General features: G+C 39.9%; 1 protein-coding gene across 1 annotated transcript in view; it reads left to right on the plus strand.

Moving 5' to 3' along the window:
* The window catches only part of cacna1bb (calcium channel, voltage-dependent, N type, alpha 1B subunit, b), a 143,433-nt gene that overhangs the window by 85,493 nt on the left and 43,707 nt on the right, over positions 1–14,233 (plus strand). The window contains exons 17-30 of the mRNA XM_026297441.1: positions 331–360; positions 1,845–1,917; positions 2,224–2,341; positions 3,356–3,423; positions 3,503–3,609; positions 5,345–5,407; positions 6,184–6,231; positions 7,405–8,169; positions 9,570–9,772; positions 10,034–10,151; positions 11,419–11,548; positions 12,532–12,591; positions 12,997–13,103; positions 13,974–13,985. Of these exons, the coding sequence (XP_026153226.1) occupies positions 331–360; positions 1,845–1,917; positions 2,224–2,341; positions 3,356–3,423; positions 3,503–3,609; positions 5,345–5,407; positions 6,184–6,231; positions 7,405–8,169; positions 9,570–9,772; positions 10,034–10,151; positions 11,419–11,548; positions 12,532–12,591; positions 12,997–13,103; positions 13,974–13,985 (1,902 nt within the window). The remainder of the gene's footprint in view (positions 1–330; positions 361–1,844; positions 1,918–2,223; positions 2,342–3,355; positions 3,424–3,502; positions 3,610–5,344; positions 5,408–6,183; positions 6,232–7,404; positions 8,170–9,569; positions 9,773–10,033; positions 10,152–11,418; positions 11,549–12,531; positions 12,592–12,996; positions 13,104–13,973; positions 13,986–14,233) is intronic.

Below are 14,233 nucleotides of genomic sequence, written 5' to 3' on the forward strand. Positions count from 1 at the left end.
GATTCATTATCTAAACATAAAGTGCGTTTCATAGGTCCAGCACAACACAACACTTTTAAAGGAAACAAAAGCAGGTGCTTCCACTAACACCTACAGAGAAAAATGAATATTCATATATGTGTGCTTTGCTCTCTGACCTATCTTGAACTTTACTTCACTGTATAGTATTTCCTTCTTCTGTCCAACCCAAAATATTTCTTTCTTTCTTTTTTTTGTTTAATAATAGCTGACACTTGAAATGATGCGTGATCAGCAGTGTAGGTTATTTTCAGTTGAATGACCAATCCACCCTTACACATCTCTATGTCATTCTCTCATTGTCTTCTTCAGTTTCAGGACCATGGGTTCAGGTTTTGGCAGGTTTGTTGGGTCATTCAGAGGCTTTCTGAAAAGATTTAGATCCTTTGTGTAGAAAGTGTGCATGTGAGATGAAGTTAGTAATATTAAGCTGGACGCTGCTGGTAACTTGAAAGAAAAACAAGAAGTCACCATGACATAAATCTGCAGTCTTATGTTCTGATGTAATTACAGTGAACTTTACCACTTTGGATCAAATATATAAGTGGATTGAGCCATTCTTGAAACAGCTGTAGAAGCTGCATGGAAGCAGCTTTTGTTAAAAAGAAAGGGGAAAAGAAGGGGCTAGCTTTTTAAATTTTAAGGCTCTTACCTCATTCATTCATTATAAACCTTGGTTTCTGACATGGCTTGTTTTATGTTTTCTACGTCTTCACACCCTGTTGACGTGTGTTCAACCTTTCATATATCGTAGTAGTGCTTTTTGGATGAGCCCATAACATAACACTGACACTGTGGTATGTGTGTCAAGATGGCAGTCTGCTCTGTTTCCTGTTTACTCAAGCAGCTGAGATGCTGAAGCAAAGACACCTCAGAAAAGCAGCATTTTGCAAACTTACTCTCCTTTAGTATGTCCAGGCTACTTTGATGTCTTCCCCTCAGCTGATAGCATGTCTTCTTCTGTGGCGTCATAGCTGTTACAGTGGACAGCTATAATGTTACTCAGATGCTATGATTACAACCCACAGTGTCAGTAATAACTTTTGGAGTTATTTTTAAAAGAGAAGTTACCTGGTGAGCAGGTCATTTCAGGTGAGAAAAATGTGATTAATATGACACGGATTTGTTGACATGCTGCTGGTTCCTCTTTTTTGGGCATATATGTCGTGTCGAATGATGTTTGTGTGTTTTGGACTTTAGCAATGGCTCCCTGGTGTATGCTGCTGCTGTATATCTTTTTCCCTTCCCTCCTGCCTATTCCATTATCAATGCAAGACACCTGTGAGTTAGTAAGAAATCTGGAAAAGCCCAGGCCTACAGTTGTCCGACACTGTTTGTGTTGTATTTCTGTCTCTGAGGACAGTTTTGGATGGTAAGGACAGCCTGTCTGGTCCTCACCTCATTCATTAAAAATCAAACTTTCAGGGTTAGGATGTGGTCATAGGGAATTTGGTCCTTATTAAAATTGTGGTTAAATATACAGGTGTGGTAGTTTTGTGTTTTTTGTCATCAGTTTTAGTGTTAGGGGCAACTAATGTGTCATGTCAGTGATGGTCCTCACTAGAATGGAGAGTGCAGGGCTGTGCTGTTACAGTAAATAATACAAGTGGTAGAAGGTGAAAAAGGAGAATTGGTGCAGCTCTGGCTCAAAGTATGAATGTGTCTGCATTTGTGCTCTGACAAATTTCCATTTCCTTGTATCCTCTCCTGAATTGCAGGTAGATGCCAGTAAGATCTGACTGCACCTACATTTTAGTTCTTTTGGTTTTTGGTTTTTTTTTTTGCTTTCTTAGTAATAATGTTCTTTCTAATTCTGATTGTTTTAGGTTTAACTTTGAAGTTGAGACACCAACAACAAACTTTGATACCTTCCCAGCAGCCATCCTCACTGTGTTCCAGGTACAGCTGCGCTCACTTGCACACTTACACAAACACACGCACGGACACAAAGTGCACTACACACTTTCTGAACAAATGAGAGTATATTGACTTTTTGGGAAAAAAAAAAAAAAAATTATCAGTCATTTTAATTAAAGGGAATGATTGGTCTTTGTACCTTCTGTCCTCCAATAAGCTCACTGATAATCCTTCAATTAGTCTGTGCTCATAACCCTTCACTCTGTAAAGTAATTTAATTCTACACTGTCAGATTTGCAAAGTGCTTTACCGTCCCCGGCGTCGTTCTGACTTTCTTGTCTTCCTAAGATTCTGACTGGTGAGGACTGGAACGCCGTGATGTACCACGGGATCGAGTCACAAGGAGGTGTTCGCCGCGGCATGTTCTCTTCCATCTACTTCATCGTCCTCACACTCTTTGGAAACTGTATCCTCTTTGACATCACATAATTAAAAGTACAGTGTGTCACAATGAGCAGGATCAAAAGGAAAAGAAATGGTTTCACTTTTCCTAGGATAAATTAGTACTCCATACTCAAGTTCAAACACTTACATCTCTGAGTGTTCTTAATTTAGCAGCTTCAGAATTCACAGCTTAAATACTAAAACTGGTTAGACTGTTGTAATGAACTGGAGCTGAACCAGTCTAAAGCCCAAAGATCATAGTGACAGTTTTGCTGATTCTTGAGTTTTATCAGTTGCGGAGCTATAAAATGTTTGCTGTAAGGGGCTGTAAAAGGAAAGGTCACAGAGTCATTAAATTCAAGAGGGATTTTCATCTTGGGAACATGAATTTGCTTGTGGCAGTTTTCTTTTCATTATGACATGAACTGTATTTTGTGCATCCTTGCCTCATGGTAGCATTAATATGGCATTTATTTATAGGCCAAAATGAAAAAGGTCAGTATGAATGTTTTCAGCAGCAAAAATGTTGCTTCTCTTCCATCATTTCTATGTTACATGTCAAATGATGTACTCTTACAAGTGTGGAAAAAGATTAGTTTATTTCTTCTGTCTAGAGTGTTGAGAAATCCTAAATAATGGTAAAAATCTATAATAGTATATATAGATAGATATATAGGCTATTGTATATAGAGATATATGGCACCAGAAGCAGATATAGCAATGTATGAAATATGGTTCTGCCATCTGTCATTCTAAATGAATAAATACACAAAAGATTAGCATGTTCTTGTATAATTGTGAGGGAATTGAAGGACTTGTTATCTGAAGAGCTCTGCCTGTCATTAAGGTTTTATGTATTACTGCAGACAGTGTGAGAGATGCATGTGAGACACTTGATAAATATGAATCTGGAACTAAGATATCTGGCTTGGGACCAAAATATTAGCCTGGTTCTGATCGATCTAGTACTGTAGTAGTACAGGACATATACTGCACTTATATACATATACTGTATTATGTCCTGAGTCCTGTTCAGACACCCTCCTGAATGTCTTCTTGGCTATCGCTGTTGATAACCTTGCCAATGCACAGGAGCTGACTAAGGTAGGTGTCGAACAGTATCTGATATGTGAATTTATTTTTCATTAAACACAGTTTGTGTGTTGGTTTGCGTTTGCTGAAGGATGAAGAGGAGCAGGAGGAGGCAGCCAATAAGAAGCTTGCCCTGCAGAAGGCTTTGGAGGTGAAGGAAGTCAGTCCACTGTCAGCAGCCAACATCTCGATCGCTGCGTAAGTTTCCTTCCTCTGGGAGCAGCTCTTGTTCAGTCCCACACAGGAGATAAATATCCCTTTGTCATTCAGTGTGTCGTCTTTTATATGTTCTCCCCTCTCAGTGTGGAACATCTGTGTATATACATAATGTGTTTGTTCTGGGTACATTCTGGATTTCACCTCATCCAGCCACCCCCTCAGTGAGAGAGTACTCCTGTGGTGTTGCCTTGTTTATCACACATGCATTATCTACCTTTATCAACAGATGAGGCAATTAAGGAAGCACCAATCAGCGATACCAGCACCAGTTGTTTTTTTTTTCATTTTTAGCCATATTACCACTGAGGCATGCAATTCAAATAGTGTTTAATGTTTAATTTAAAAAATACTGCACAGCAAAAGTACTGCACGTGTATGGTATTTCAATACTTGAAAATGTTAAGCCCTGTTAGCTTCTGCAAATACATGATTTTATTTTTAAGTGTCTGGTACCTGAACAAGCAAGTCATTGAATAGCCTTAGAAATGTATTCTTTGTCATTAGTTCAGCGAAATAGCTTTCAGCTCACATAAAGTGCATCTTAATTTGTGTTTAAAATAAAATTAGCAGGTGACAACAAAGAAAATGGCACTAATAACAGCTGAAAGTTAATGTTGTGTTATCTTATTGTATCATATTGTGTTTGACAACTATATGATAAGTTTATATATGAGCATTTCCAATCAAGAATAGTTATTGTAATATTATATTTAATATTTTTATATACTTTTATTCCTGGGGAAAAATAGGAGCTGATACATGAGGCTAAAGAACAAACAAGAACGCTTTAGTCGTCACTGTCAGAAGTTCCTGTTTTTCTGACATGCTAAAACTTTTGACCCACCCCTTATTCATTACAAGGCTCTGATTGACAGGTCTGGTATCTTGTGTCAACAAGGAAGTTAATTGCGATTCCAAATTCTTCCTATTTTTAGAACCTTGATGAACTCTCAAATTATGAGAGTCTGTCAAGCAAAAGCTGGAGTGAAAATTGGAGCGTTTTTTATTCTTAGTGATTTATAGCCTCAGTATGTATACAGGAGGTTACAAAGTGCCTTTTTTTTATATCCATCTCTCCTATTAATTTAGAATAAAGCAACAATGCAGATTCTGCATCAGTATTTTCACATGATTTTTACTGATTGTGTGTTGAATAATTCAGCCCTTTGTATGACTTTGACTCACACTCACTCCTTAATTGCCATCCTCCTCACTAAGAAATAGGTCACTCAGACCATATAAAATAATCAGCTGGGTAGTTCACTTTAGTCTTTGCCCTTTTCATTGTCATTATTGTCAATATGTCCTGTGCACCATTTTCAAATAGTTTATTGTGAACACTGAACAGTGTGGTAACACTAATGAATGAGCCCATAAGCAGCTACTTTTATCTTAAATGAACTGTTTTATGTGGATATGCCGTTCTTATTAGAGGTTTTCCCAAATACACTTAAAAATTCAGTTTTTACTGTTGAAATATTATTTTAATAGTAACTTTATTAATTTCTTTTTTGGAATGAAACTTAAGTTTTTGTCATTCTACAAATGTGTCTGCTGACAAACACTCTTTTTGTGTCATTAAAGTAGGTGCACAGATTAGTCCTTTACTGTAAAACTGAACGGGACAGGTGGACTGTCAGTCAGTCTGTGTGTCCACCTGTCCCCTTCACATTTGTCTCTCATTTTTTCTTTTGTTTTTGTTCTGCATGTACAGTTTTGTAAAGCAAAATCGAGATGCACTCTCTCGCAGGTCGTCCATCAACAGCATTCAGTCGCTGTGAGTTACCACTCTCTGTTAAAATATTCTCTCCTGCTCCTTTCCTTGCCATCTCTCACTTGTGGTTACCTTTTCCCTGCATCTTCTCTTTTTTTTTCCTTCCCTCCTTGTTTCCTTTCCTCCTTTTTTCCCCTACTTTCCTTTTCTTTCCTCTCTTCTTGTGGCTCCTCCTTTCTCCTTCCTACTCTGTCTAACCCATGACGCATGTTAAGCTGTGAAGCCAGTGTGTTTTTAATTATATGGCTAAATCGTAGATGCACAACCAGCCACAACCAGTCAACATCTATAGTAATTCAGCTTCTGTTGTATGCGCTGGTGTGAATAGCTCGTGTATACATTTTAATTTCTCCTTAAGCGTTGCTATCAATGTAGGCAGTGTGACATTGTATGTTACCACAGACCCAAGAACATTACTTTAAAAGACAATATGAACTGGGGCCAAATTTAAATGCAGCGAGCTGGAAGTTTCCTCTTTTGAGTGGCGATCTGTAATCTCAGGTGATTAAAATGCCGATGAAATGCCAGGAACGCTTATTTAACATCTCACCTCTCTGAGATAACACAACTTCATTACTAGAGACAAGTGTAATTTCTTCCTTGTTGCCCCTCTTGTGTGTTTTTCAGTGTGTGTATGTGCTTTGTTATTATATCTCACATCCCATATTTCTCTTTTCTCTATAATCACTGGCTGTATGTGTGTTGCTCACCTGTCTGTGGATACCTGTCCTGGGTCCTCTGTGTTTTCTGTCTTTCTGTGTCTTCTGTCTGTCTTTTAGGAGTTATACTGTCTACTCCTCCCCCGCCCGACGAATCTTGAGATACAGGTGACCAGATGGAACAAACTTAACTAACCCAATAAACCCCCATGTAAATAAATCATACTGTGCAGAAACAGTATGCAATGCTTCATACATCAGTGGAAATATGCACATATCAAAGGATTTTTTTGTCTTTTTGATTTTTTTTTTTTTTTAATGAACATTTCACCCATTAGTGTGATCTCTTACCATATTCTGTCCAATCAGAAATTGGCTTATTTTCCTTAAACAAAAGTTGCAGTATATGTCAGGAAATGCCATCATTCATATACAGTAGCATGTTGGTTCTGCCTGCCCCGTGTTCGATAAGACCTGAGTCAAACTGAATTACTGGCGTGCCATATTAGATGCTACAAAATATAATATCCACAAAATCTACATGTTCCAACTCTTGACAGCTGTTGGGAAGCCAGAATGAAGAGATGTGTTGCTGTGTGACTTTGGGTCTCTATAGTGTTCCTTACACATTCCATCTTAAAGCAGTTTTAGTGGAAGAGATTGGGAAATCCACAAACCTTTGCAAGAATACATTTTAAAGTTCTGCTAAAGCTAATACAACATTTTAGCAGTGAAATGCATATTGAAATGCACATGCATATTTTCAAAGGTTATAGACTTTTTTGTACCAAATTCCCTAACTATGAAAGATACTTTGCTCATATTACATTAAATTTTGAAGGGATTTTCATGCAACATGCTTCTGATAGCTCTCATCCATTAAACATGCATAGATACATTTGTTACCATGATGAGGTCCTGTCCTAACAACATAATGTAAAGATCCTCAGCATCAGGCAAACGTTGCCAGCTTATGTGTTGGGGAAAAAACATAATTTGGTATTGAGGATTTAGTTAATTTCTCCATATAGCACTCAAACATGGTAAGTGTGAGCTTTACCATGGTAAACATTTGTTGATCCGTCCATAGAGCACCTCCTGACTGTTTTCTGTCTTACTTAATTTACTTATCTATGAGCTTGATGGCTAGAATTAAAGAAAGGGAAAAATGGAATTAGTAGCAGAAGATGGTGTAGCTATTGATGTGCTGTCGATATGTGATGTTCACCCAAAACCCATGTGAAAAAAGAATGTAGTTATTAACGTGGCCCAAAATGTTTCTGTGTCATTGTGTTTCATCATAACATGAGCTTTTTCTCTGGGTTTGATTCGTGTGTGCAGTAAGGAGCAGCAGCGGGGAGTAAAGACCATGTCAGTGTGGGAACAGAGGACCAATCAGCTGAGGAGACACAACTTGAGGGCTAGCAGTGAGGCCCTGTTCAATGAGCTCGATGCAGAGGAGCGCCTCCGGGTGTCCTCCACTCTCCACCTTCACCCCGACATGAAGACTCACCTGGACCGGCCGCTTGTGGTAGAGGCCAGGAATGGTGACAAGCCCAGCAGGCCCCCTGAAGGGGGAAGAGAGGATGCAGGGGACACACGACAGGACAGAGTGGGAGATGACTTCCACATGCACTCCAGAAAACATCACCGGCACCACGACAGGAATGGGGAGGGCAGGGAGGGAGGCGATAGCCGGGGAGGAAGGCATCACATCCACCACAGCAGGACGAGAGATCATAACACTGACGCTACCCAGATTAAAGAAAGGAGAGGAGAGAGGACCCATGGCCACGATGGGGGACAGGGACATAGGCATCACCACCATCAGGCTGGTTCCCCTGACGAGGAGGCCACTGAGATGCGAGGAGGAAGAGGAGAAGAAAGGGGGCATCGCCATCACCACTACCATCGTCCAACAAAAGAGGGAAATGGGATGATAGCAAACGGTGCACAGGGTGAGCGCAGGGGGAGGGGAGGAGGGGGAGGAGGAGGAGGAGATAGTAATGGAGAGAGGAAGGGACGCTCCTCTCACATGGTCAGAGCTCAGTCTGGTCTGGATGGAGACGACTGTAAGAGAAACAAGAATGGAACCAAAGGGCAATGGTAAGACTGCAGATACTGCTGTATATGTCTAGATATTCTACACAAACTTACCACTAAGAGCGTTAGTGATATTTAGTAGTTTATAGCTGTAAAGTGACCTTACTTTTTTTGCACATTAGGCTAAGAAAAAGCCTTTATATTTACAACCTGGGTCTTGTTTTTTACTTTCAACATTTTGCTCACTGACTTTATTGCTGTTTTGTTGCTTGGCCTGTGAATCTTTGTGCTTAGATTTCAGCAATTAAATAATTTTGTGTGTTTTGTTTTGTGTGTTCATAATAGATACACAACTGAGGAAAACAATACCCATGTTCCACACACAGCAGCAGCTGTTTCCAGCTAAAATAAAACCCAGTCCAGCACCAAACAGCAGACACACAGTGTTATTATCTGATATTAGACTGACATTATGTGATATTGTTGGCATTGTAGGACTCTACTATATTTCCCTCAGGAGTGACAACCACAAAAACAAAGCTAAAAGTAGAGTAATTATTGGATTGCCATTCATTTTTGGCCAGTTATTTCACTTTAAATAATGCTAATGTATGCACTGAATCTGCTGGATGTGTAAATAAGCAACAGTTTGCTAACTGTATCAACTAAGAGATGATGCAGATGACCCAGAGTGAAAAAAATATATATATTATTGCAAATCTAAGGTCCAGTTACATCACACTTTGTTCAGTATTCACTCACTTTTTTTGATGCTCTCAAGCAGCTGTTTCCTGTTTAGGTGCAATCTCCACTGTGTAGGTCAGGTCAAGTCACTGATGTGCTGTGGAAATGGCAGAAATGATTACTTTGGAGTGTCTCATTTACCATGTTAAGTACAGCATTACACTCCCAGACTCCAAACTGCAGCTGTCCAACTGTCGCTCACAGCTGTGATTGCTCTTCTCAGTACGTGTTTATTCCCCATATTGGTGCGGTGACATCATGTCCCTTTTTGAGGCTGAATGTGCAGCAGTTTCAGTGAACAGAAGGATAATGTCACTGTACCTTTAGTCTATATCACTGGGCAAACACAGCACTGTGTGGGCTGTTGTTGACCTTGTGATTTGCATTTGCTGGCTGAGCTGGAATATTGGTCATTAAACAGTTTCTGAATAAATATGAGGCCCCTTATATATATTTACTGCCTGTTTAAATATTTGGGGGTAAAAGTAATAAGTGATTCTTCTTTAAACACTCCCTACAGCAGACATTTTACACATACGCACCATATTAGGACAGCAAGGCATTAAATATCTATTTCTAGTTTGTTGCCACAAAAGTTGTAGTTTGTTTCCCATGAGGGCAGGTGAACTTTTCCAATGTGGCTGCAAATGCTTAATGTATTCTGAGAGAGTAAATCTTGATGTCTGTGATAATATCCACATCGCTTTACCCAGGGAGAGGGAACCAGCTGAAGCTGAGGAGGACCACCTCACCTCCAGTCCTCTGCATCCAATGCAGAGTACTCTGAGTCTTGGAGAAAGGCAAGAGGATGCTGACAACCAGAAGAACTCCACCAGGGCCAGCCAGGCTGGCCTAAACAGCAACGCTATCCACATCCCTGTTACCATTACTGCACCACCTGGAGAAACCACCATCATTCCCAGTGAGTATAGAACTGGGAACTATTTTTGTGATCTGAAGAAGTAGTTTTCTGCCCAGTTCGGATTGCGTAATTTTTTTCTAGTGCTTTCATTTGAGAAATGCTAAAACTTCATCTTTGTTCAAATATGTGTATTTGCAAGTTATTCTTATTCTTTGTATGTACATCTAAGGTTTTCATTATATAGCTGTGATGCTTATTCTTGACCCTGCATCTTACGGGACATGCTTCTTCGAGCTAAATGAGTGTAATTTTTCACACTAGTGAACAACATCGACTGTGACTGTGAGGAGAAGAAGACACTGGAGGATGAAGAGGCAGCACCTAGGCCTCGGCAGATTCTCCCCTACAGCTCCATGTTCGTCTTCGGGCAAACAAACCCGTAAGTCCCACCTGACTTGGACCTGAAGGATCAGCCAAGAACCATGCAGGCGGTGTGCCTGTTGAACAGACAGAGACTGTATACTTTCACTGACCATTTTCCATATGAGTGATGGGTGATTAGGTTGATATTTTGGATTGGATTAGGAATAAAATACATTTGGAATCCTCTGTTTCCCAGAGCTGGGTAAAAGTCACCAGACAAATGTTCGGACACCAGTGAGACATAAAATTCACTAAGGGTGTGCTAAAAATTTTAACACAGAAGAACATGGTGTTTTCTACAAAGTGCATTCCACAAAAAGTAAGTCAGTGCTCAGACATCTTAACCGTGTCCTCTCATTTATTTGTATGATGCCCATCTGTTGAGGCAGTGGGGTGCCACTGCAGAGGGCTGCACTAAAAAATGCAGGGTCGTCTGTCAAAACACTGAACCATAAAAAGACGTCATTCAGCAAAGTGCAGTGGCCAATTAGATATTGATCATGGTAGATTACTTATTACTTAGTACTATCAATACTGTTCTGCTGTTGCTCACATCATGCTCATTATGACAAATGACAAAACACAGAAATGTAGAATCCTTTCTCAAGAGTATTATAAATGTATAAAAAGTCCAGAAAGTCATGAATCTGTATCTCAGACTGCAGGTCATAGAATATATTTCATGCTGCTACCTACAGCAACACGCCCCTTCAGTGCAATCCCTGCAAAGCCTTTACCTGTTATCTTTGCCTGTATGCTTAAAAGCACAGAGTGAGAGTTTTGGCCTTCATGGTGTCGCTCTGGGTCAGGATCTGGGGTCGGTAAGCCTGAGATATAAGAAAATCTTAGGGCAGATTATAGTGATCAGCTCTGTAGTTTTAGAGTCAGATCTATGGCTCCAAATCTTGCATGAAATGAGAAGAGTTGAGCAGAACTATTGGGTTTCCCAAACACCTGTGTGTCTCTCACGCCTTTGCAAGAACAATTTTTACTAGACTGTGATGCCACACTGGGGTGGTTTCTAGCTGAGTGTAAAAAGTACAAGACAGTACAAATTAAAGGATTTTTATACAAATGTAGCCCTTTAAAAGTTCCATTAATAAATATTATGAGCCCTGATGATCCAGAGTCACAAATTCCCTCTGAGGCTTACAAATGTCCTCTGCAAATGTCCAAGGAGGGACATGGATTTTGTCTGCCACCTGAGTACACCCCGTGACTTGTGTGGACTGTTACCTTTGTTCATGTGTGTGTGTTTATCCAGTATGTCTGTGGTCTTGTAGGCTGCGGCGGCTGTGTCACTACGTGGTCAACCTACGCTACTTTGAAATGTGCATCCTGATGGTCATTACTATGAGCAGTATAGCTCTGGCAGCCGAAGATCCCGTGCAAGCCAATGCCCCTCACAACAACGTGAGTCAGACTGACTTCATAGACACAGTAGTTGTCGGACACAGACGCACAGATCAGTACAGTATGTGCACAAACATGTGTCATTTGGGCTACTCGATAAGTCCAGGGCTTGATATTTGGCCCATACTGAGAAAAAAATTAACAAGTCACAGAAAGTTCAAAACATAAACATTTGAAATAAAACACTATGTGCCATATGTCCAATATGCCAAAATGTTTCTGTAGCATTTATATCCCTGTTTGTTGTTTGATGTTAGCCTATATGAGGTAATACTTGCACACAGACAAATGACTTGAGTTTTTGCATTTTTGACAGACAAGCACAACTAATTAATATTCTAGTCAGGGGCACAGAGGGAATCTGAGGTGATGTTGTGCGTGTATGTTTATGTGTTGTTTATTCATGTGTTTGTGTGGGTGTTCAGGTGATGTTTGTGTGTGTGTGTGTGCAGAAGAGTGCAAAGCTGACAGAGCTTGAGCCTTCTGACAGTGCAGGGGAACACGGTGTGCATATCTGGTCCATTTACACACGCGTGTGTTTTCATTCTTCGTGGGGACAGTACATTGACTTACATTCATTTCCTAGAGACTTGCCCTAACCATAACAACCACTTGCCTAACCCTAACCTTTCACTAACCTTACACCAAGTCATCACCATAAAATTCAGTGATTTACATGATGGGAGCCAGCATGAGACGAATGAAGAGAATGAATGTAAGTTAATGTAAAGTCCCCAACAGCATCTGGTCTCCAGTCTCCACAAGGAGCCTGCTTACACACTCACACTATGTGGACTCTCCACATAGTGTGAGTGTGTAAGCAGGTTTTGGCTGCCACAATGTGAGTAATACCAGGTGTATGCACACACACACACACAAGCACACATTACCAAAGGGCCTTTTTCCAAACTGAAGACATCTGCCAATGGATCTGTTGATGATTCATCTGACAGGATATATTTTCTTATTCTGTGTTTTTGCAGGTTTTGAAGTATTTGGATTATGTCTTTACTGGAGTTTTCACTTTTGAAATGGTGATTAAGGTGAGAATGCTGGGGGTGCACCATCATTTTTATCTTAAAAATCAGCTATGAAAGGTTTTGGTAATTTGCAGGTTTAAAATTATTTAGTGATATATATCCAGGTTGGGCTCCTACATAGTGTACCATTTGGCTTGTTTTTTTTCCATGTTTTGAGCTGCTAATCATGAGATTTCAGTGGTGCTGTGCACTGTGTGCAATTGCTAATAGGGTTTGTGGGTTTGCCCTTCGCATTTATGATCATACTCTCACCTAACACCAAACACTTTGCATAACAAATGCTCTGGGTCACAGGAAAAAGGTGCTAAATATGAAAACATGATTTCTTTTAAAGATTTGCATGAGTTAGAGTAAGAAACAAGAGATTGGAACAAAGAAAAGTGATAGATTTTGTTATTGTGTGACTAGATGATTGACTTGGGACTGCTCCTCCACCCTGGCTCTTATTTTCGTGACCTGTGGAACATTCTGGACTTCATTGTGGTCAGTGGAGCTCTGGTGGCCTTTGCGTGCTCGTAAGTAAACCTTTATTTATTTTTGTATTATTATCCATTTCTTTTCTTACTGAAGCAAACCGTTGAACGTAATGCCTTTTAAGGTTGGACACATCAACAAGAACATGGTGAAATCACAAATTGTGTTGTACTACAGTACTTTTAGCTGAGATGCTATATGCTATATGCTAATGGGCCATGCACAGTGTGGCTCATAGGTTCAAGGTTCAGGAGGGAACAGAAGGAGAAGATGTTTTTTTTAAGTGCTAAACCCTGTAACTGCAACTCCTATAGCTCAGTACATTGTGGGTATGAAAGATTTGCTGAATTTAGTTTAACTATAGTTTAACAAATTACCAAAAGTCTTCCTGTTATGTTTTTGTTGTTTTAAATCACAACTACTATCACAGCCACAGATTAACATCCTGGAGTTTCAGATGGTACTGTGGAACAGCTGTGTTTGTGCCTCGTATTTCTGTATTACATGTCTGGATATTCAGGAACAGCAGATGTTGTGGAGGTGAATTTTCTCTGCTTAGTATATTGGGACACCTTGGACTGTTTTTTTTTATTATCCAGCAGCTTTTTGTAATAGACACAATATTAAGGGATTTCAGGACCTGTAATCTGGGGCTCCAGAGTAAGAATGTCATCACATGTTCTGTTTCAACCAACGCTGTCAGTGATTTTGCATGTCAGTATTTCGCACATCGACTTTGTCCTGAAACTCTCCAGTTTGTCACCTGTGTATTTTTCTTTGTAACGCTTTCTGTCACTCTGATTGCTTCTCTTGTTGCTTCCCAATTTTTTATCTGTTGTTGACTCTGTCTCTGTCCTCTGTCTTTTACCTTTTTCCTTCCTTCGTTGTTTTCTGGCTTGGATTGCTTTCAGGAGCCTTATGGGGTAATGCCTTCTCTCTCTGTCTGCATATTTATCATTGTGCTTGTCTTCCTGTTTGGGTCTTCTGCTTTCCTTCCTGTCCATTTTAGATGCTGCCATTTGCAGTTTATAGATATGTCTGCAGCAGCCTTCCTCTCACAGCTAAATCTTTGAACAAATGTCATATTTTGTTATTTGCTATTCTTATCGTCAATGCCACAGTCACGACCAAAGATACTGGCATTTACTCTGTTCATGTTATGTAACTGTTT

This window comes from Mastacembelus armatus, chromosome 12 (genome assembly GCF_900324485.2).
Source record: "Mastacembelus armatus chromosome 12, fMasArm1.2, whole genome shotgun sequence".
NCBI classification, from domain to species: Eukaryota; Metazoa; Chordata; class Actinopteri; order Synbranchiformes; family Mastacembelidae; genus Mastacembelus; species Mastacembelus armatus.